This window comes from Sorex fumeus, unplaced genomic scaffold (assembly GCF_029834395.1).
Source record: "Sorex fumeus unplaced genomic scaffold, SorFum_2.1 ptg000072l, whole genome shotgun sequence".
Taxonomy (NCBI): Eukaryota; Metazoa; Chordata; class Mammalia; order Eulipotyphla; family Soricidae; genus Sorex; species Sorex fumeus.
This window is the reverse complement of record NW_026606129.1, coordinates 42606315-42630846: the sequence shown is the minus strand read 5'-3', so window position 1 is coordinate 42630846 and position 24532 is coordinate 42606315. Positions and strand designations below refer to the sequence as shown.

The 24532-nt window shown below is 43.2% G+C and overlaps 1 protein-coding gene across 2 annotated transcripts in view; it reads right to left on the bottom strand.

The window, feature by feature from the left end:
- Nucleotides 1–588: 588 nt before the first annotated feature.
- MYRIP (myosin VIIA and Rab interacting protein) overlaps nucleotides 589–24532 on the bottom strand; it is a 360073-nt gene continuing 336129 nt past the window's right edge. For both annotated transcript variants that reach the window (XM_056129423.1, XM_056129424.1), the window contains 6 exons: nucleotides 22537–22731; nucleotides 12619–12780; nucleotides 8940–9044; nucleotides 8763–8823; nucleotides 6959–7071; nucleotides 589–2787 (listed from right to left, as the gene is read on the bottom strand). In XM_056129423.1, the coding sequence (XP_055985398.1) occupies nucleotides 2755–2787; nucleotides 6959–7071; nucleotides 8763–8823; nucleotides 8940–9044; nucleotides 12619–12780; nucleotides 22537–22731 (669 nt within the window). In that variant the 3' untranslated portion in view covers nucleotides 589–2754. The remainder of the gene's footprint in view (nucleotides 2788–6958; nucleotides 7072–8762; nucleotides 8824–8939; nucleotides 9045–12618; nucleotides 12781–22536; nucleotides 22732–24532) is intronic.

The window sequence follows — 24532 nt, the reverse complement described above, 5'->3', positions numbered from 1 at the left end:
ACTATAGTTCCTTCCTGCCTTCAATCTAGGTGTGTGTGTGGGGGGGGAGGAGGGCGGGGGGAGGTCCTGTGATTCCTTGAGGCTGGCAGCCAGGGAACCTGAGCCCCTTCAGGAATAGCCACAGTCCCAGTCCCAGTGTATGTGTGTCTGTTTGGCAGGTGCCTCTCCATTGGAGTCCAGTGTCTGCTCCCCAGGTCTAACTCAGCACCCCACACTGGCACATTCAACATCGGAGCTGGGAAATTCCTTACTGAGAGCTGTCTCGTGGATGGTAGCGTTGAGCACCATTTCTGTTCGCTGGTCACTGTGTACCTAACGTGCCCCTCAGCCACATCAATATGTAACTCTTGAACTGCCTCCTGAGCACTGCTGGTCCAGAGGGAGTGACCACCCAGGAGAGTTGTTCACGGGAATCTGTTCTCAGAACAGGCAGTGGAGAAGTTGGGGTGTAATGGGAAGGAACATGGGGTTGGGGGGGCACGGAGGTTCCAATCTTTGCTTCCCATCCACCAGCCATCAACTTCTCTCCCAATCTTCTCTTCACTCCTTGTCTTCCCTGAACCCCCTAAATCACTCACCCACAAACAATTATTTTCATAAATGACTTTTACTTCTTTATCATTTCTCTTGACAGTATTTTGGCAATGCGCATAGAACAGGAAGGCAAGCACAACTTTCAGAAGCCATCCAAGATAGGGTTCTCTTACTCTCGTTTTCTCAAACCATTAAAATATTTTCATTTATAAAAATTAATCTAAATATAAATATTGACACTGAAGATCAAAATCACCTGGTGACAAAATAATTGTTCTGGAACTCTAACATATGCTTATGGTTTTTAATAGTAAATTAAATCTTTACACTTATTTGGCACAAGGAGACCTTTATAAAAATTCAAATGCCAGAGAGCAGGCTACTGCTTTTGTTTTTTCATTTTTTTTCTTTTTTTTTTTGCAAGGCTTACACAGTACACACTTTTGTTGTCGTTGTTGAAGAAAATTGAATATTTTAACACCATAACACAACAATAGTTGCTTTTCATGCCTCTTAAAGAAAAACATTCTGTTTGGAACTCAGGTTTTGTTGTGTTTTAAACAATTTGTATTGGTTTGCTTGGAACCACACCAACGGAACAAAAAAGCCAAAGTTGATTTCAAAGAAATCATTTCTGTTGGAGAACACATACACAGCGTCAGCAAGGAGCATTAGTGGAAGATAGACAGACCCCCATCGGGAATACACCATCAAACACATCCCAGCAGTGGATTAGGCCTGGAAATGTGCAGAGCAGCAAAGGAAGTAGAAGCTGAGAACAACAGAGCAAGGCATTTGAGAAACCTTCCAGTTATGCGTGGCTGACAGGCCCAGCTTTGGTAAATGAATCTCTCAGGCCCTCAGTTTCCAAATCTCAGTAATGGGGACTACCTCAACTGAACAGAGTTGCCAAAGCAACAGATTAAATTGAGAAGAGGTTTGCCTCCGGTTGAGTGCTCACCTAATAAACCTCAGTCATACTTCCCCCTCACCTCCCACCGCTTGCTTCCTTCCTCTGATTCAGAATGTATTAGGAACAAGTATAAAAAGATTGCTATGGCTCAACTGGGTGAAGTTTCCATTCCATTTGCTTCTTATAAACACACTCTAAATAGTCATGCATTTGAGCCCACAAATGAGAGTCAGATTAGCCCACATGTGAGAGTTAGTATCAGTTCTGGTGTCCACTGATTTCAGTTTGTCTTGCCTTAAAAAAAATACCTGTAAGATTTTTAACGATTTTTTAAAAAAGATTATCCCTTAATTGTTTTTACATTTCAGATCATTATACTATGTTCACTGAATATTTATTAGCAAATAAGTTTTGAAGGAGGACATTTTCTCCTGTGGTTATAGTCTGCAATAGCCGGTTACCTAAGACTCATTTTGATGTGGTCATTGTTAAACTATTTTATCTGGAGTTTGGACAGTGCCCTAGAGTGAAACCGGGGGTGGGCTTTCTCAAGCCCCACTTCCCTCTGGAGAGGGAAATTGTTAGTCCAAGGAAGAATCCTAAATTCTCAACGAGACATTGTTTCCGATAGAGCTGGGCATGGGTTGGCTGGGCTGTGAAGGCAAAGCAATGGTGTTTAGGATGACTGGTGGTATGGTGCTTAGCAGAAAGGAGGTGGCTGAAGGGAGATCAGCATCCCCAGTGGCTGAGCACACCCCCAAACTAGGCAGTCGTAGGTAGCTCACTATAGGGATGGCAATCACTTCTAGCTCACCACCCCATCTGTGAAACAAAGATGCTCATGAGAGGTTCACAAGAACTGAAGATAAATGCTATGGTTATACCCATCTCCCTTCTGTCTACCATGCACTCACTCAACAGTTTTCTTTTGGACAAACTTTGACAATTAATTCTAGTTGAATCAAAGGGACTAAAAAAAAAAAAGTTCCTCAAGACCACATGTGGTAGGATAGGGGATGGGGAAATGCATCTTTTGAACATGGAGCTCTTCAGTGGGAAGGCAGCGTCTGCGTTTTCTGTCTTGGTTCCCCCGGGAGCCCGAGGCAGAGAGTGGGTCAGACCACAATGCTGGAGTCTGGACTGCTTTCTGGGTGAGGTATCAGGACAGCCCTGTGCAACGGTGCACTGTGGCCTCCCCAGGCCCTCTCCTTAGGTGGAAATCCATGCACTATTCGATGGCTGTTGGGTCAAGGCACTGTCGTGTACGGCTGGAGGCAGTGGGTCACTGGCAATGGAGTTCCATGGCACTAATACATCACAGCCGACTCCTGGGAGGGATCCTGAGAAGATACAAGGGCACCATGGTCAGCCACTTGGAAAAAATGGAAAGCAGCAATTGAAAAAGTCTATTCTGTTTTGGTTTGTTTTCTGGCCCACAGTTGACCATTTCAGAGCTTACTCCTGGCTCTGTGTTACTTAGTCCTGGTCAGAGGTTCCTCCTGGTGCTCGGGGTGGGGAAGGAACCTAGGTCTGTTGTGAGCAAGCCAAGTGCTCAACCTGCTGTACTATTTCTCTTAGCTCCTCTACTCTTTTTTATATTATGAAAGGTATTCTCATTGTTGGGCTGGAGCGATAGCACAGCGGTAGGGCGTTTGCCTTGCACACAGCCAACATGGCTGACCCGAGTTCGATTCCTCCACCCCTCTCGGAGAGCCTGGCAAGCTACTGAGAATATCTCGCCCACATGGCAGAGCCTGGCAAGCTACCCGTGATGTATTCGATATGCCAAACACAGTAACAACAAAGTCTCCAATGGAGACGTTACTGGGCCTGCTCGAGCAAATCGATGAACAACAGGAGGACAGTGTCAGTGTTATTCTCATTATTAGTTCTTTCACAATATTTAAGAAGTGATACACTATTATTTTTAAACATATACTACTTTTCTTCTTTGGGGGGCTACATGCAGTAGTGGTCAGAGGTTGCTCTTGACGCCACTTAAAGGGGTTGCTTCCAGTGGTGGTCAGAGAACTATGCAGTGCCCGGGGTCAACCTGAATCTCTTACACACAAAGTAGGTGCTACATAGTCTGTTGCAGTAGCTGTTCAGTCATATATATTTCTTAATCCATCTGAAACTTAATTTTGTATGCAGAATAAAGCAAGTTTGCAACCACTCCTTTGCTCAACTTGGTCAATTCCCTTAGCATAGTTTAAAAATTTAAAATATATATCTCCTCTTCTATTCCCAATGCTTAACATAAAGCATACTTTACATGCATCTGTATCTATTTTTTGAGCTTTGTACTGTATTCCACTAACTTTTTTTAAAAAACAGGTTTGATTTTGTTTTAAAATTCTATAGGACAGTCACGTGAATTCTGCAAAATTTTTTTGCCTACTTCTCTTGATCCATCTGTCTCTTCATTCCTTTCCTTTCTTCCTTCAGCTGGGATCAATCCAGGCCTCTCACATGCAAGATACTCACTTTACCACCGAATCACACCCCTGGTTTTTTATCCTTTTTCTTTTTTTTTTGGTGTGTTCTGGGCAATCAAACCTAGGGCTTCATACATGCAAGGCATGTACTCTGAGCTACATTCCCAGCTTCTGATTTATTCTTAAATTAACTTTAGTTCAAAAGAAAAGCGCATTAAATTATACGAGAATAAGACTAAGCTATAAATCAATTCGGAATAAAAGACTTTTCTTACTGAACTATTGATGTGATTTACTAATCAATATCTCCACATTAAAGGTACCTACATTCCTCTAGAATTTTCTGGGAATTTATTATTTAATGTGCAGCTGCACATAATTTGCTAGCACTTTATTTAGTTTGTTTCATCTCTCAAGAAGTGCTGTTGGGATATGGTTTATATTTGTAGGTTTATATAGTTACAGGTCACGGTCAGGCTTTGGCAGTTGACTTTAGAAAGACTTCAAAACATGAATCTTTTGGTTTTCAATTGCTTTAATGATCTGGAAATATTTTATATTATTTCAGGGGCAGTACTTCTTAAAAATTTATCAATAAAATCATTTGGCCATAGCCTCTTTACTGAAAGTCTAATCAATTAAACATTTATATTCCTTGTGAGTTCATACTAATTCTGATTTGACTCTGATTAGAATTAAGACTTTAGATTCATTAGCATAGATTTAAATTACACTGCATATTTCAATATAAATTTACATCTCTATTATAATCTTTATATTATATTTTTTATAATTATAATTATATTGTTTTTTTTGACTTACACAAATTTTTCTATTTTTCCAAAGAGTAAACTTTTAGATTTATAATAACTTCTTTTGTTTACTGGCATTAATTAGTTGGTTTCTGCATTTATCTTTGTGTTTTGGTTTTGTGGTAACACCTAGTTGTGCTTAGTGTTCAAGGATTACTCCTGGTGGTACTCAGTGACCACATGCAGTGCAAGGGATTAAACCCCGGCTGGCTGTGTGCAAGGCAAGTGCCGGACTCACTCATTTTTGGGAGTTTCAGAAGGTAGTTTGATTCCTTCTACTTTGGGAAATTTATTGAAGCTTCCTTTGTAGCTGGTATGAAATCTATTTCTGTGAATGTCTCATTCATGCTTGGAAAGAAACTGAGTTATTAGTGAAGTACAGAGTTAGATAAAAACCTTTTCTATCTTAATAATTATACTACACAATTTATATAATTTATATTTATTCTGGTACAACTGGTTTACCAAGGGTTCAGAGGAAATTTTAAAATCACCAACAATGTCATAATAAATTATATTGCTCTATTGCTACCTAATAAATGTTCATAACTTACCTCCTTCGCTTTATGAAACTAAAATGTCTTCCTTATTTTCTCTTAGAGCTTCTTGTTTTAAATGCTATTTAATTTGAAAAAAAAAAACCCAACCCAATCATTTCTTTCTTGCTTGCAAGTTCCATTCTTTCATCGTTAAACTCTATGTTACTCATAGTAATTTATTAAAAAGGTAATTTATCATAATAGAGATATAAATTTAGGTGTTATTCACATAAGGAAAAATTAATCATTTGAAAGTGACTATTCATTGGATTTGACAAATTCACAATGTGGTGCAATTATGTCGTATATATGTGAAAACCATATAGTTTGGGAACATTCTATCACTATAAAATCAAATATCTTGGGGCTGGAGAGAGAGAATAGGGGTCAAGATGCTTGCCTGTGCACATAGCAGACACTCGTTTGAATCCCTGGTACTACATATAGTTACCAAAGCTGCCAGGAGTGATTCTTAAGCACAGAGTCAGAAGCCCTGAGCATCTCCAGATGTGGCCCAAACAAAGATTAAATAAAATAAAATCTCTTATCCACAAGGAAGCTTCTTCTAGCTCCTTCCTTCAACCACTAACTTACTTTCTATGTCAAATGTACATACATATAAACTTGGTTTTTGGGTCACATCCAGTTATGCTTAGGGCTCACTCCTGGCTCTGTGCTCAGGAGTCCCTCCTGATAGGGCACTAAATGGGGTGCCGAGGATTGAACCTGGGTCAGCTGCATGCAAGGCAAGTGCCTTACTCATTGTAAAAGCCCTGAAAGATAATTTTTAACTATCTGTTTTATAAAAGATTCCCATACTCAGTCCTCTGTGTCTATTCTCTCAGTGTGATGATGCTTTTATTTTCACTTTGAAGTAAACCACAGGACAAGGTCACAGACTTGGGTCATGGGCAAAATACTTGGGTGAATGGTAAAAGTTATGGCCAACTTATAGAGAAAGGCAATGATAGTCTTGTTGCCATTTTGGTGCCTAAGAGACAGAATTTAGTGATTCAAAAGGGAATGCCCACAGTGATTTCGGTCCCTGATGCTCCTGTGCTCTTGAGACAGACACAGTGAGGGAGAGGCAGGGTAAAGGAGTGACAGTGATCATGACAGGCCACTGGGCCTTTGCTTCTGTTTTCAGGCAGACATTGTGGCATCACAAGGCAATTTGGTTGCAGTACAAGCAGCATCATGTCCTGGATAAACTGAAGCCTGTGTTGGTGTCCAGGAAAATCATCCATGGCCCTCTCCTGTGAGTGCCTGAGTTTGTCCAGTTATCTACCATTTCTTCCTCTGAAATATTTAGGGCTAGCTACTGACTTTATCTCTGCACAGAAATGAAAGTAGTTAATGGCCAATCAGAAATGTAAGGAAGGGTGAATCTGGACCCAAAACAGAATCAAAACTTGTCCCTCAACAAGATGCTTTACTCCTATGAATGTATTTTTTTTAAATTTCTGTTATACAAAACCTGGTTCCTTTGAGGAACTAGAGACAGAGATGAGAGGAAGTTTCCATGTATCAAAGGGGTTAGCTATGCCAGGTGGGATGTTCATCCCCTCTCTTAGACTTCTTCTTCACAATAAGCAGCCCCTGAGACTATGCAGGATGGAGGCTTCTGGGGCTTTGATTGTGGAGCTCGGGGAAGAAGGGTGACAGGATGGAGGTGCCCTCAAAAGTGAGGGTGCTCAGCATGAAGCTGCAGATGCCATTTACCATCAAATCCGAGGTGGTTTTCCTTTCTTGAGTTCTGTTTGTTGAGGAGCCTTGGAGAATGAAGTTGCGGTTGAATGTTTTAATGTTCAGTGAAGAGGCCTCGCTGTTCTCAGCTAAAAAGAAACAAATGGAAAGAAGTGTTCTTTAAAAACTGAAGAGATTGTTAAGAAAGAAATACCCAGTGTCCAGATTACATAGATTTATGTTTTTTACTTGGCATCTCTTTCCAAGCTATAAGTCCAATTATGGAATCTTTCAATTTTGCGTTTATTTTATAATGACTCATAAGTCAAGGACTTACTGGCGCCTTTCTGGGAACAGGTAGTCTGGAGTTTATCCACTAAAATCTCTATATTCTTATTTTTTTAATTTTGAAACATGAAAGTCTCTAAAGGCTGAACATTTTTAATAACTTGGGAACCAAAATGATAGCAAATCTGGACTCAACCTGACATGTGACCACCCCATTGAGTGGGAACATTCTTATTCTTCACTGCCAGGATATTAATGTGTTTATCAGATGCTTCCCTAGATACTTTTGGGAAGGGCTTTTATGAAATAAGTAGTACACTCATCAAAATTACCTGTCTGACAGTCAAGAAATTCTGAAAAGCACATGGATCTTTAGTTTAAAATAAGGGATTGTGAGTCTAAAATCAACTTTAATTATATAAAGTGTTATGGAGGGATTCAATAAAAGTTGAACAACAGGGGGCTGGAGAAATAGTATAGTGGGTAGGGCTCGTGCCTTGCACATGGCCAATAGGGGTCTTGTACCCCATGTGGTCCCCTGAGATTGCCAGGAGTGATTCCCAAGTACAAAACCAGGAGTAAACCTTGAGCACCACCGGGTGTAGCCCCCAAAACCAAAAACAACAACAACAAAAGTTGAACAACAAGTAGTAGAACCATGACTCCAGTATACTGATTCTGACTATTCTCTGTTCCTTTTTGCTTCTTTGTGTTCTTTGTGTGTATGTGTATGTGTATGTGTCTGTGTGTCTGTGTGTCTGTATGTACCTTAGATAGGACCACATGTTGTGGTATTCTAGGGCTACTCCTAGCAATCCTGGCTCTGTTCTGGGGTGTCACTTTTGATAATGCTCTGGGGTCCATCTCTTAGCCCCACCATTTCCACTCTTATAATCTATAAATTTAAAATTTCTATCTGGCATCATTGCTATGAAGCTCTCGGATCCAGGGAAACTGTTGAAAATGCTAGTAGATAAGAGTGATATAATGGTCGTTGCTGGCATTCCTTCTAGGTTGGACATTGTGTTAGATATCTCTTGTGCCCTCCCCACATTCCACTGGCAGTCCCTATTCCATTATAATCTTAAAGCCTCCTACTGCACCATCACTCTTCCCCAACAGATCTAAAGTACCAGGGATCAACCTTTGCCACTGATGAATGGAAGTTGAAATACCTCATCTTTCTATATTTGGAGCAGGAAACTAAGAGAAGTATGGTTAACACTGTCTTCCAGAAGCCTTCATCAGTGTTTAGCCTAAGAAATGAATCAGTACCCTGTACTGGCTTAATTTCCCTCCCAGAATTATTTTCCCTTGCCAGTGCTTTGTGAAATCATCTCTCAACTATCTGCTTGCACTTCCTTTTCCTTGGGTGCTGCTATTTGGTGGTGGTGGTGGTATTTAAGCAAAAAAAAAAAAAGACTCTCTATAAAGCACAATTCTGGGTAAGAATCCCCCTTACATTGGTCCTCCATCATAGATCCTTGAGTTACTCGAAACCAAGGAGTCAGTCTTACTTTTCTGGGAGCTCTGGGGTTTTTGTTAGTTATACCTTTCACTGGTGGGGCAGGCAGTTTTCTTCTCTGCTGCCGTGATGTGTCTATGGTTTGTACCTACGACAAAAACATGGCAGTCAACACACCTTCACAAAGCCAATACTTTTGTATCTTCTGCCTTGTGCGAGCCATACAGTATTCTGGCAGAGGGAGGGAAGGGCACTGGCACGCACCTGGTTCCTTTGCTTCTGATCTCGTCTTCTCGTGAGGCGTCCGCATGGTGCTATGTTCAATCCTGCAATGGTCAGGGCTGATATCCGGCTTTCAATGTCAGAAATCTTCAGGTAAAAGAAAGAACACCAGAAGAAAAGGAAAAGGAAAAAGAAAGGAGAGTCTTTGTTAAAAGTGTTATGAGGGATTGGTGATAATACAGGTGCCAGCCTTTGTTCCATCCCTGGTACCACATATGGTTCCCTGAGCACTGCCAGGAGTATTCCCTGACAACAGAACCATGAGTTCTGAGGATAGCTGGGTGTGTCTCTCCACCCCCGCAACAAAATAAAAGTGTTATGAGGGACCAGAGAGACACTGGTCTCTCTGGGGTAAGGGGTATGCCTTACATGTGCCCAAATTGGGTTTGATTCCTGATACTATATTACCTCCCTGAACATGACCAGGTATGGGCTCTTGAGCAAGCCAGGTGACCTGTGTAATCCCCAGCATTACAGGGCCCATGCAGCAATGATTTCTCTGGCCAACACATGAAACCTTCAGCCTGTTTGCCTGAGAATCATCTGAAGGGTGAATCTGAACCTCTTAAGCACATGGATGGCCCCACACAAGTCCTAAAAATCTATTAAAAACAAATCTTCTTTTATAATATGCTCATTCATTCAAATTCTACCAAGCAGTTCTCTACATAGTGAGAAAATGAAACAAGGGCCTTTCTCTATAATTGCATATTTTTTTAAAATGTAGGAGTACTGCCATTTATTCAGCTATTGATTAAGCTGATTGAACTGGGCATGGATTCCACAACTGCATGTTTTTTGTTATTGTTATTGTTGTTTTGGGGTCACGCCTGGCAATGCTTAGGGGTTACTTCTGGCTCTGCACTCAGGAACCACTCATGGAGGTGCTTAGGGGACTATATGGATGCCAGAGATCAAACCCAGGTCAGCCAAGTGCAAGGCAAGCAGCCTACCCACTGTATTATCTCTACAGCTTTGTAAATGCACATTTTTTGGGACAGGATTGTAAAATTTTATTTTATTTTATTGCTCGAGGTCCTCCCGTTGATCATCGATTTGCTCGAGCGGGCCCAGTAACGTCTCCATTGGAGACTTTGTTGTTACTGTGTCTGGCATATTGAATACTCTCGGTAGCTTGCTGGGCTCTCCGAGAGGGGCGGAGGAATCGAACTCGGGTCGGCCATGTTGGCTGCATGCAAGGCAAATGCCCTACCGCTGTGCTATCACTCCGAAACACCATGAGGTAGTCTGTAAATGCACATTTTTGATTGTTAGCTTTAGAGTATATCAGCGCCCAGATACAATGCCCCAGGATAAACGGTTGCTCTAGAAACCCTGGTCCAGAGACACCTGATTTAGCCTGGAGGGGAAAAGCTTTCCTTGGAGCAACACTTGATGTATGCTTTGAAAGGCAAGAAGCACCATTAATAGGTTCTGTTTCCTTTCTCCCTGGCACAATGACTCCAAAATAACAGCATCATAGCTTTTAAGTTTTAGTAGGGAGGTCTAGCATCTGCTGCTGATTCAAATCCATTGCCTCTATGCAGAAGTCAAGAATGGGCTTGAGAAACTTCTTTCTCTCTCTGGATATTACTTTCCTTGTTCATAAAGCCAGAAGTTCATAATTCCATCCAATAGCATCTCACACAGATAAGAGAGCAAAGGGCATCTCAGAGCCCAGGTTGAACTCTGGTCCTCTGAGTCTCAGGGATGGAGAAGAAACACAATCTTAGAAAATAGAACTATGATGTGCCATCATTATAGGAAATACTTTAATGTGAGACCTTATTCATGCTTCAGGAACTCATCCAGAAGCCTACAGCAGAGGCACCATTCTCTTGGTTTTAATAGTTAAGGAAACCATGGCTCCGGAGCATGAGTGATATACATAGAAATTCACAGCTGGTCTGGGCCAGAGTATGGACTCACTTTCATGCTCTCACCACATGGCCCCATTCACAGAGGACTTGCCCATTGGGCCCTGGGGCAAGGAATTCCAGTAGCAAGGGGACACTGGAATTGTGGGGGAGGAGGGAAGCTTGGTAGAGTCAGTAAAAGGGTGCAGAGCACAGGTATCCCCCTGAGATGACAGCCTGGGTGTTACAAAGGCATCACACAGGGAACCTAAGAGTAAGCCCTACAGGCAATGTGTGTAAAGTTCCAACATCACTATTGCCCCATGATCAACTATGGTGCCACTCAAGGTCCAATGCAGTTCTGCTATGATTTACAGAGTCTCCTTTGGCCTATTGAGGAGGTGCTAACAGATGTAGAGGGAAGTCAGAAAATATGAGAGCCTCTTCCCTTCTCTCCCAGAGGTGGCAGACTGGGATAGACAAGAAGGAGTAGGTAGTTGAAGGCCAAGGTTGTGGCAGCTGGAGCAAGCAAGCCAGTTCAGCTAACCAGCAGTCAGCCCTCACAAGGAACAATTGTGCAGCCCCTGTCCCTGCCTGGTACCCCTAGCAACTTTCCTTTTCTGCTTCCTCAAATTTTACATGGAGAGTTTCATTTCTCTGTTTTATAGGCTGATAAATTGCATGCGTCTCTCAGGAAGACTGCAGGCTAAACTTATCAGTTATGTACAACTGGTGTGGATTAGATGACCACATACTTTCCTGGTAGCAGTTCTGGTGGAGAACTTCACTGGGAGGCTGCTGGGGGACAGGTCAATGGACAAGTTGGAGGTCAACATCCTGATGTGCTGCCTGACAAATTGTGGAACAAGAAGGGGCTAGTTTTTCAAGTTTTAGTCCATAGAGGAAAAGACAAGAAAGGAGTCTACTGAAGGCTGATTTAGCCTATATTTTCCTATCTCTCTCTCCCTCAATATATATATATACACACATATATTTATACATATATATATATACCTACCTATCTATAGAATATCTATCTATATCTATTTTCTATCTATAAAAAGATCTATCTATATCATTTTCTATTACATCTAGATAGATCTTTATAGATTTATATATAGATCTATCTATATTCTATCTCTTTCTATATCTATTTTTATCTATCCTTTCAATAGATAGAGATGAAGGATCTATATATCTATCTATATCTATCTATATCTCTTTCTGTCTATATCTATCCATTTCTTTCTATACCTATCATATTTATATCTATCTATCTATACTTTTTATCCTTTCTATTTATCTGACTAAGCTTCATTTCACTCCTAAGACTGCATGTTCAGTGATCCTTAATTGTAGAACAGAATGACCAATTCAGTTCTGCGTTTCCCACGGCAGAGAGCAAAGAGATAAGTGGAGGATTCTAGCCAAAAGATAAAGAATAAGTAGTCAGAAGAAAGGCTTTTCCTCACACTAATAGATGAGAGACTTTCTTTAAGTTTGCCCCGAGCAGCCTGAGAGATGTGGACAAGGCATTTGCCTTGCCTGTGGTTGACCTGAATTCAATCCTCAGCACCACATACGGTCTCTTGAGCCCCACCAGGAGTGATCCCTGAGTCCAGAGCCAGGAGTAAGCCCTGAGTGTTGGGTGTGGCCAAAGTAACTGTTAATTCAAATCACCATGTGGGGAACATTGGTTACACACATGCATTGGAAGTAGTGGGAGCAGATGCAAATGATTCTGGGAAAGTAGGGTTCTGCTCCCCCCCAACCCCTCTACTCTGGGCAGAGAGGAAAGTTCCTACCTGGAGCTCAGCATGGTGGACCTGGGCTGCTGCTGTGGCCACCTGATCCTCCAGATGTGCCAGCTCAGTCTCATCAGTGGTGCTGTGGATGCAGCGGGCAGCGGCCTCCAGCTCACTCAGCTGACCTTCCAGACCATACACGGTGCCTGCGGCCAGGTACACCTGTAGAGGAGGCAGGACCTTCAAGCTCCAGTCTGTGACATTAGTCAGGGGCTGGGGAGGTGACCCCAGTAATTTAGGGAGATGAGACAGAACTAGGCTCAACATTGGAAAGTCTTATTAGCCCCTGCCCCTGCCTGGCACCCACTCACTGTCTACCAAGATTTTTCTATGGCTCCCCCATCACCAACTTCCCTACAGGAAAAGAAATTTGCATGTTTTTAAAATACAAGCAAGGGGCTGAAGGAATGGTACAGTAGGGATGGCATTTGCATTGTACGTGACTAACCCGGGTTCAATCTCCGACATCCCAGATGGTCCCTTGAGCACCGCCAGGAGTAATTCCTGAGTGCAGAGCTAGGAGTAACCCTAATGTATTGCTGCAAGTGATACAAAAAGCCAAAACAAATGCAAGCAGTCATTATGAAATATGTGAGCTTAGCTACATAAATTGAAAATTTATTCAGTGGCTAGGAAAACTATAACATCAAGAGAGAAGAAACAACGAGGAAAACCTCATGAGTTTTTGCTTGACATTTAAAAATTGAGAAAAATTTAGAAAGCACTGAAAGGAGTGAAATTAATTTTTAAGTTTATAAATGTTAAATGAATGAGTTCTGATCAGTTACCTTCAGCTGGTTTGAAACAGGCCAAAGGAAACTAAAGTGAATCTGAAGTTAGTAGAAAGAGTTGATTACTTTAGAAAACAGTGTGATGACAATCGAGAAGCATGTTAAGTCTATCAATTAGGACCAGTTTTTTTGAGTGCTGTTAACATTTAAGCAGAAAATCAGATGAAGGTGTCATTTAAGGAAAATTTAAAGAAAAATTACTTTGGCTACGTGTTGATAAGATAATTTCCATAAACAAAGGCAAGCAGGAAGTAAAATTGCTTGTATCATTCAGACTCCAGTTTGCTGAACAGGGTGGATGAAACAAATGATTATTAGGCTAATCAACAATGTGATAAAATAAGTAACACCAAAAAAAAAATGCTGTATCCAAAAGGCAATTTACTTAAGGAGATATTTCTGAGGCTCAATCAATGTACTTATAAAGCTGTAAACTGGCATTCACAGCAATTTAGAGTTGAATCAAATACACTGTCAGTTATTTAACAGTTCCTTTAACTGGTTAAAAATACAACCGTCAGGCAAGCCAAGAGCCTGTGCACACAGGCCTGCGTGTTGTTCATAGTGAGTGACGTTGAGAGCTGGGGAGGAAGGGAAAGATCCCGGAGATGCTCCGACTCTGTCAATTCCTTGGCTTGATTCATGAATCTGCATTCAATCTGGCGATTTTACAAAAGGATTTCAAAGTGGAGCACAGACAGGTGCGGGTTAGCTGAAAGCAGGTTCGAGAGTACATCACCCAGTGAGCTGGGCTGGGCGGGTTCCAGCAATGACGGACCCAGTGGCGGTGCAGCGTCGCACTGACTGATCTGTCAGTCTCACTGGGCGCCACGAATCGTGTGTCTGTGGGCAGCTGCCATATTTCACTTTGACCTTAGTTTCCCCTTTCCTAACAACTGGCGAGTGTTAGGGAATGTCTGTTTCTCTAAAGGACCCTCTGTTTCATACAGCCACTTGTTCTCTGGTTCTCGGAAGAGGGAAGCTTTTCTTCTCTGTCCTAGAAAGCACATGATGGGTATTTAAAAGCTCTCAGGTTGGAGGCATCATGAAAAAAGTTGACTCTTGAAAGTTTTGAAATAAAACATCTCTCCAGAGGAATTGAGGAGCAACAGGGGAGAGGAGGAGAGGGAAGAGTGAGAAAAGAAGGTCTGAGAGTCTTGAGTTTGGCTACCTCACTTTGGCTAACCATATCTCAGAAAGGCATATTTATTGTGACACAATCGTTTTTTTTTCTTTGCACAGACTGGTGGTTTTTAACTTCTTTTTATTTTTTACCTTCTCTTATTGGCTTTTAAAAATATTGAATCACAGTGAGATACACAGTTACAACATTGTTCATGACTGGGTTTCTGTCATACAATGTTCAAACTCCCATCCCTTCACCAGTGCACATCTCAAACCACCAATGTCCCCAGTTTCCCTCCCATCCACCCACCCCCACCTGCCTCTATGTTCTATGGCAAGCTCTCTCTCTCTCTCTCTCTCTCTCTCTCTCTCTTCCCCTTCCCCCACCTCCCATGGACAAGATACTTTTAAACATAAACTTTCAGTTTTGCACACTAAAACAAAACTTTGAGAGCGGTGATGCTTAAACAGAACTTGGTATAATTTCTGTTTTAGAGCCTTGATTTTTCCGGTAACCATCAAATTTCAGTTTGAGTTTGGCTACCTTATACCCTCATACCCTATAGCTGGATTAATAACACCTCCATGTTAGGTCTTCAACATGTTAACTGATAATATTCCTGGTTATCTCTGCCCCTTTGCCCAACCAGAGCAATAGGAAAGGGCTTCAAGCCCTCTGCAAGGTCAGCATGTCAGTCTTTTGCACTCTGTTACCTGAAAGCTGGTTTTCTGGTACAGGGGCAAGGGGAACCAGTAATTTGGAACTGACGCCATCCACATCAGAACTTATAGCCAAAATCATTTTGCCTAAAGGACTGGAGGTGACAACAATGCTGCTGACTGATGATGATGTCATGTTTGTATTGAGCCAGGCATCAAGTCAAAAGTTTTATGTGACAAATATTATTTAATGTCCCTGGAAATCCATGAGTGAGTTGCTATAATAATCTCTGTGTTAAAGATGAAAACTTAGGTCCAAGGGGTGCAATGACCTCTCCTACACGCATTGCTGGGCATCTCAGAGCCTGTATTTGTGCCTGGAAGGGCTGATTCCAGATCCAGGGCTTTACCCATCTGGCCATATGGTGCTGTGACATTTAATGTCTTTGGGTGTATTTTGACGTGTTACATTTCAAACTCTTATATTGAGTTACCGTGTGTGTAGATAAATTGGCTATGACACTGAGATAAATAGCAAACGTTAATATGTTAATATGCTGTGCTGTGAAAATCTTCTGGTCTTTAAAATATCCCATTTGAAAATTTTAGGGCTGGAGTTAGGAAGCTTGCCTTGTGTATGGCTAACCCTAGCTTGAATCTTCTGCACTGCATATGGTCTTCCAAGCACTGTCTGAGTGATTGGAAGTGATCTCTGAGCACAGAGTTAGGAGTAGCCCCTGAACACTGCTGGGTATGAGTCAGGAATAGTCCCTGAACACAGCCCCCTCCACCTCCCAGAAACAAAAAGGGAGCAAAAATTTAACCTGCATTCCCCTTGCTCAGTTAATGTGTGCTTTGGGCAAGAACTGGGGTCACCTTGTCCTCCAAACTAGAATCAATGGTGCCCATGATTCCTGGCTCCACCAGCCCTTTCTCAAAGTGGTTTGAATGAGAAGAACATGAGTTTCACTAGGGAGGGACTCTGTAGCTCAATCTTCCTAGAATAAGTAACATTTAACAGATTTCTTTACTGAAGGAGTTCTCAGTCTGTTATGTGCCAACACATACCTCATTTTTTTTTTTAACAGAAATGCATGTAGGTTTCTCAAACTTAGATCTGAGTTTAGAACATCTGTTGAACTGGGTTTTCATAAAATACACTTTACGAGACTTAGGTATTAACTGGTGTCATTTCTTTTCGTACTCTCTAAGGCAAGGGCCCACTTAAGTTAATGACCATCTCCACAACTTCGTGCACCACATCTTTTCCTGAGTGGCTGTGGGAGCTCAGATGAGAGCTTTGAGAACGGGGGAGCACATCTCTGCCTGGTGCTGGCTTCTGGAGCATGGTTGGGCTCCCTGTTGGGAAAGGTGCCTCCCCCACCCCAGCCCTTACCCCTCATCTGCTGCCACTGGCTGTAGGCTACATGGACAATGTACTTCATGCTGTTGAGAGTCATAAGGCAGAACTAAAAGGGAAGTTAGGACTGGCCCTCTGCTGCCCCTGTGGCTTGGAATTGTGGTATCTCCCCAGCTACCTCTGCAAAGATTTTGTGAAGAGGAGAATGAAAAAGGACCGCGGGAGGGGGAAAGAGGGTAAAGGAGCTGACTCGTCCCTCCAGCTCACAACACTGCACCCTTTAGAGTCCCTGCAAGTCAAATAAATCACAGATCTGAGGATTATTTTCATTTTTTTAGTTAATTGTTCTCTGTTGACCTCTAGGTCTATATCTACTCTTCTCTGCCCTGCTCTCTTCTTCTTGAAGCCACTCCCATGACTTCATTGCCCAGCAAAGAGAAGGAAACCAGGAGAGTGCCTTCCAGGGAGCTGTTCTTGGGGGAGGGGGTGAGGGAAGTGCGCTGGTGACACATCGCTCCCACTAGGGGGCGCTCTTCCAGGTTCCAGGTCACCCTGGGCTTCCCTGCAGTAACAGGGTGATGATGATGTTCACTCCCCTCTGGTTGCCACATCCTCCTTTATCCTTGTCCGCACCCTTCCTGAAACTCTCTTCCCCCAGTCAGACCTCAGCAGGGATAGCAGAAATCAACCTGCACAGGTGTCAGCAAGACAGAGAGACATAGACCTGCATTTGGAGAGACTCAGGCACTGTGGAGGTCACTTCCCTGTGTGGGCAGGGCAGGCACTGATGGGACCAGGTGCCTCCTTCCTGCCTTTAGAGAAACGGCCGCTGATTTCCCAATGCTACTGCTGGGCACAAAGCTGAGCGAGGAAAAGAATCAATTCTATGATTCCCCACACCCTACCCACATTCTGTGGATTCACAAGGCAGTTTATGAAAACCGGGAGTCAACATTTGAATGACTTTATTTATTTATTTATTCATCTTAGGGAGCGCTGGAGCCTTCAGAGCTATTTATAGAGGTGAACATTCACCAGCAAATATTCTCTCCAAGTCCTGATCTGTGGTCGCCTGTGTTCCGAAGGCTCGAGTAAGTGCCGCTGTTTCTATTTCTGACCGTCCCCGGGCTCTATAGCACAAAGGAGACAAGCGGCACAGGAATGAAGGAGTGCTCTTTAGAACCCAGACAGACAAAAAGCCACGGTTTAATTAAGCCAGCTGCACCCAGAGGCCAGTGTAAGAACCAGCCGGGCCCTTCTGCTGCTCCATTGAATTCCACCCTGAAAACGCGGGCACAGCAGCTGCCCAAGCGGCTGTGATCTGGCGAACTAAAGAGAGGAGGCAAAGAGTCATCCTGTCTCCAACTCAAAGAGCCACAGAATTCAAAGGGACACAGATGGAGTTTCTTCTTCTGAAGAGGAGAAATTTGAAAAGCTGGGAGTGGGGGGAGGAGAGGAGAGGGAGAGGAGGAGGAGGAGGAGGAGGAGGAGGAGAAGGAGAAGGAGGAGGAGGAGGAGGAGGAGGAAGGCTATTAACCCATTGGGAACAGGGGAGACAGGCGAGGTGAGAGGGACAGGAAATGTGACTCTGTCCTTTCACATGGGTCCCTGCTGAGGCTTCTCACTGAGGTGACAGAGTCACTTTCAGATATAAAACATACCTTGACAACAGTGTATGTCGCACATCACAGTAGTTACATCTGTCTGGCCAACAAACCAGGCCCTCCCTTGCATCTTGAATCCATGGGTGAGTGGATGTGTTCTTGAAGGGAAAGTGTTAATGAGCCCAAGAAAAGAAGCATGGCACCAGATCAGATAAAAGGAACTTACAAAATGGGAACATTGACAAGGCCTTTGCATTGTTCCACAAGCCCCCTGCATGAAGGAAACAGCAGTCTTTATTTTGCTTGAGCTGACCATTGTTATTTAAATCTGGATTATTTCATGCATTGGAAGTGTTTGGATACTACACTTTGTTTTTTAAATAAAAGGGTGGGGGGATAGGGTTGTAAGCCACAGTCTTGCTTGTGGCTGATCTTGGTTCAAATTCCCAGCACCCTATACGGTCCCCAGCATGGCCAGGCGTCACTTCTGAGCACAGAGCCAGGAACAGTTGCTGAGTATCTGGGTGTGGCCACCCCTAACCCCAAATTGGGGATGTGGAGAAGAAGGATCCCTCATTTACTGTTGGTGAGAAACTAAACTGGTTAACCTGTATGGGAAAAAGTATTGAGACTTCTAAAAAAAAATAAGTAGTACTATATGATCCAGCAATCCACTCCTAAGGACCTATCCAAAGAATATAAAAACACTAATTGAAAAAGATAGATGCACACTTGTGTTCACCGAAAAGCTATTTAGTGTCCAATCACGACAGGTAAGTACATAAAGAAGGTGTTAGGTATAGACAGTGGAATACTATTTGGCTATAGTAAAATATCAATTGGCCATTTGGTGTATAGACAGTGGAATAATATTTAGCTATAAGAAAATATGAAAGATTCTATCATTTGCTATGACATAGATAGGATCGGAGAGGGCCATGCCAAGTGAATTAAGTCAGAAGAATAGACAAGTATTATTAGATGATCTCACACATGTGTGGAATATAAAGAAACAAAGCAAGGGCACAGACAATATCCAGTGAGCATATGCCTTTAGAGTCTAGAACTCATGTGGCCATGGGGATTGAAGGGAGACTTGGCAGAAGGATTGAGTGGATGCCGAAGGAGGAATAGTGGCACTTGAGTGGTGGGTGTGGTGAGGTACTACTAAAACATTTATATTCTTGTTTATTTTGTTTTCTTTTTGTTTGTTTGTTTTTTGGATCACTCCCAAAATGATGCTCAGTGGCTACTCCTGGCTCCACACCCAGGAATTACTCCTGGCAGTACTCTGGGGACCATATGGGATGCTGGGGATGGAACCCGGGTTAGCTGTGTGCAAGGCAAGCATGGTACTATTATTACCTGCAATTATCACTATCACTCTATACTATCACTCTGACCCCTAAAATATTTACATTCTTACCTGGCCAATTTTTTTTAAATACCCCTTTCCTGGTAAACTATATCTTTCACATTTCCAATTTTGTGTGTCCAGTATTTAGGGCCACCTTAAGGCAACTGGTGCTGAAAGAAGTATTTAACCAACATTTAAGAACAGAAAACTACACATTAGAAGTAGAACATTTCTATAGAAAATGTCAAAATAAACAAATAAAATGAACATATTTCAATCAGCTTGTAATCATACATCAGACGAACATTCACTGGGCACCATCTCTGTGCCAGGTTCAGGAGGAAGGAATGGGGTTAGGGCACACGTGGCAACATCCCTGTTCTGCAGAGACTTATATACCTGGCTCCTGGTCCAGAGAGCATGACACTGTGTCTCCCCACACACCCTCCAACAGCCCACAATGACTAGAGGGCTTTTGATCAAAACTAGTAAGGTATTGCCACTGACCAGTGGGAAGAGACCAGGGATGCTGCTAAGATATCTTGCAAGATACAGGACCCCACCCCCTTCTCATCCCCATGAAGATGATTCATAACAAGTATCAAGGGTATGGATCTAATAGGTGATAGATGAGCAGAGAGAAAGAACAGAAAAGTGGTAACAGACACAGACTACAATTAGTTTCTTTAGGAATTCAAAGGCTGACTCTTATCTCTCTCTCTCTTTCTCTCTCCTCCCTCCTTCCCTCCCTCCCTCCCTCCCTCCCTCCCTCCCTCCCTCCCTCCCTCCCTCCCTCCCTCCCTCCCTTCCTTCCTTCCTTCCTTCCTTCCTTCCTTCCTTCCTTCCTTCCTTCCTTCCTTCCTTCCTTCCCGGCTTGAGGCCACACTTGGTAATACTCAGGGCTTACTCCTGGTTCTGCAATCAGGGATTACTCCTGGCAGGCTTGAAGTGGACCATATGGGGTACCAGGGATAGAACCCAGGTGGGCTGTGTGCAAGGCAAAAATCCTATCCTCTGTCCTATCTCTCTAGCCTCTGAATCTTAGTTTTTTTTCCACCTTGGCTTTCTAGGGCCACACCCAGCAGTGCTCAGGGTTACTTCTGGCTCTTCACTCATGAATTATTTCTGGCAGTGCTCGGGGGACCATATCGGATGCTGGAGATTGAACTGTGGTCAGCTGTGTGCAAGGCAAAAACCCTACCCGCTGTACTATTGCTCCGAGCCCTGAATCTTAACTTTTAAAGTGAGATAAATATTGGCATTTTAAAAATACCTTATTTGACATATACTCAGTTGTTCATGTACAGCCAGTGATGTGCATTGTGCATTCTCTCTCTCTCTCTCTCTCTCTCTCTCTCTGACTCTCCTTACATTTTTTTAAATAAAACATATTTACTTCAAACACAAAATAAATGAAAGTATCTCAAGTCATTTGGAGATGCTGTTGTTTTAACTTTTAGCAATAATGACTCCTAAGGCCTGTTTCTGATTTCTGATGGCAGCATTCATCACAGCACCCCCAAATCTGGACAGATTCAGCTGTGTCCAGAAAGACAGAACTTTTGGATAGGACCCCCTCTGACCTGAGCTCCTGGGCAGGTGAGGACAATATTGGCCTGACTGACTCCTGTGCACGTCGCTCTGTGTTGTCACTGACATTCACCTTTGGATCTTTACTGGCATAATCAGCAATGACCATGGATGTTCATATGTCAGAATCTATTCTACTCGACTAGCCCAACACTTTACCCTCATCACAGATATGACACTGATGCAGGGAAGGCCCAAGTTGTTGGCAGCAGCTGCCCTGGTCCTATGTCATGGTACTGGATCCCCAAAAATCCCTTTCATAGTTTCTGCCTGCCTACACCCCTCATAGTCCTAAACTTCAATATATTTCAGCTTCCAACATCTCAAATCTATTTGTAATACTGCTATTGGCCCACTTGAGACATAGGTCCTCAATGAGTAGAGAATAAGGCCCTGTTGCTATAGGAAGGGACAGTTCCTTTCCTTGAGTTCAAGACAACTCTGAGATGCAACTTTATTATATTAGAATGTTCTATATTAGAACTTTGGGCTGGTGCAATAGCACAGCGGTAGGGCATTTGTCTTATAACCGGCCAACATGGCCTACCCGAGTTCGATTCCTCTGCCCCTCTTGGAGAGCCCGGCAAGCTACCGAGAGTATCTCGCCCACATGGCAGAGCCTGGCAAGCTAGCCATGACATATTCGATATGCCAAACACAGTAACAACAAGTCTCATGATAGAGACGTTACTGGGCCCGCTCGAGCAAATCAATGAACAACAGGAGGACCGACCGTTTTAATATCAGAACTTTAGTTGTTCTATATTAGAACTTTCTGAAGGATCAGGTCGAAGACACTCCCAAAGATCACACCTTCTCTTGGCTTTTTCCTCTCTCCCCCCTTTTGTAAGTTGTCGGTGAGGAAATAAAGGAATAGTAGTGTTACTTTTTGTGGTGTGCAAAGTTTCCGCACTACTATCTCTGCCAAAGTGATCGAGACCCTCCGCCGCTATAGCTGGCCTCCTCTGCTCTCCTGCTCTGCTTGGTAACCTTAGCGCCGCAGTCAAAGTTGAAGGGTTTGCTATTATTGGACACTGTCCCTCTGCTCCCTATCTTTCCCCACCCCTTGCCAACCTCCTCCAGAGAACATTAAATAATTACACTCACCTCAGGGTCTGCTCCTAGGGAATGTGGCCCAGGATCAGATGTACTGTGAAGGTATAGCATGTCTATACCCTGGCATTCAACCACTTTTTTTTTTTTTTGGCTTTTGGACCACACTCTGATGCTCAAGGGTTACTCTTAGCTCTGCACAAAGGAATCACTCCTGGCAGTGCGTAGGGGAGCAGATGGGATACTGGAGATCCAACCCGGGTTGGCCATATTTAAGGCAAATACCCTACCTGCTGTACTATCAGGCGTTAGCACTCATCCATTTCTTGTCACCCACTCATTTGCCATTCACAAGGCTTGGCTTGTGTGCGAACTTACGTTCTCTTCCAAGGAGGTCAGCTGCTTATCAAGTCTCACTTGGTCAGTCCCAAGAGGAAATGTCCCCTTCTCTCTCTCAGGAGGGACGGCTGGGCACTCCCAGGGCCCCGCAGACTCTGCTATCAACTCCTCAGTGGCGTTGATGACTTTCAGGACTTCTGTGGAGATGTTGCAGAGAGAAACAGCAGAATACTTCTGTTTGGTCCAATAACAGAAGGGGGCAGAAGACAAGAACAGCACATTAACAACGACATGGGAAATGTACATTGTCATGGCACCCCTCGTGAGATTGATTCCATTGTTAAGCATGTGTGTGTGCATGCACACACACACACACACACGCACACATGCACACATACACAGTACATCAAGGAAAGAGAAAGGGCTGCACAGCAAGAAGGAACTTGGGAGAGGTTGGAGAGGGTTCAGTCTAGTTTCTAGTTTCTTGTCACAAATAATTATTTCTGATGCTTTGTGGGAGGAAAGGAGAACCTCTGTTTTTTTTTTTTTTTTTTTTTGGTTTTTGGGTTATACCCGGTGATGCACAGGGGTTACTCATGGCTCTGTACTCAGAAGTTACTCCTGGCAGTGCTCAGGGGACCATATGGGATGCTGGGAATCGAATCGGGGTTGGCCACGTGCAAGGCAAATGCCCTGCCCGCTGAGGAGGACCTCTTAAGTAAAGGTAACCATGTGTTTACTCTACTAACTGCCAATAGTTTTAAATCCATCACGTTGTTTTCTGGATAATATTCTATTTTCTTAAAAGAGTTTAAGATTGCCCAACTGTATCCACAGGGCACTTCTGGGGAACTTCGGGAGATCTGTGCTGAAGATCTGACTCTTACTTTTCCTGATTATGGGACGTTGGCTGAGTGGCTTCCCATTTTGGCAACTCAGTTTTGTTATCTGTATGATCAAAATTTTAGAAAATCTTCTCTACATCATCTTAGTAGCTACTCACATCAGCACACACACATTTGGTCTCAAGCCCACACTCTCCTTTGCCTTCTTCTGCCAAAGTGGCAGAATAGAAAAATACCCCATTTCCCAGTCATCCTTGCAGTGAGCGCATTCATATAACATAGTTCTTCCCAGTGAGTCTGAAGGAAAAGCTGGTTGAGGAGGTTTCCAGAAGAAAAGAGCTTTTCCTCCTCATCTGATTATTAGATGCAGCTGATACTCTTCCCCTACTTCTTTCTTACCTGGATTATAGACACACCACAATGAACCAAGAAGAAGAATGAGGAGTAAGGGGAACCAGGAAGACCCAGGAAAGAACCTGAGACCAGAAGCATGGGAGCAGGCCAGGAGCACTGAACTCAAGGCCTCCACATGCAAGGATGTGTTTGCTCTAGTCCTTTAAGCTAGTATCCCATACTATCATGGGATTTGGTATGTTCAGGTAAGGTATCTGACCCAGTCAAAACATTAATAATGTGAGGTGGCTTGGATTTCTGATGTTTGTTTCTCTGAGTAGAATCCAGCACAGGTTTTTATTCTTATTTTTTAAATTATTATTTTTTTTGGCTTTTTTTTGGCACACCCAGCGATGCTCAGGGGTTACTCCTGGCTCTGCACTCAGGAATCACTCCTGGCAGTGCTCAGGGGACCCTATAGGATGCCAGGGATCAAACCCGGGTCGGCTGCATACAGGTCAAATGCCCTACCCGCTGTACTATCACTTTGTCCCTATTATTATTTTTTTAAAATCTCAGTAGTTTATAATTGGAGCAGACATGCCCGAGGGACCTTCCCAACTTGTCTATTCCATAACAGATACTTGACTGAATCAACTGTCTTGCTTTTTTTGGTCCAAAGGACTGAGCCATAAGCCCCACCCACCTTCTCAATTGGGTTTGGGATGTAGGGAAAATGGGGTGGAGAGAAGAGCCCAGGAAAGCGACCAGTGTCAACTCTCAACCTTGGGAGAAATTTGCAGGGACTGCCTCATTCCCCTCTAGGATCTTGGGTCTTGATGTTGCAAATCTGGAGA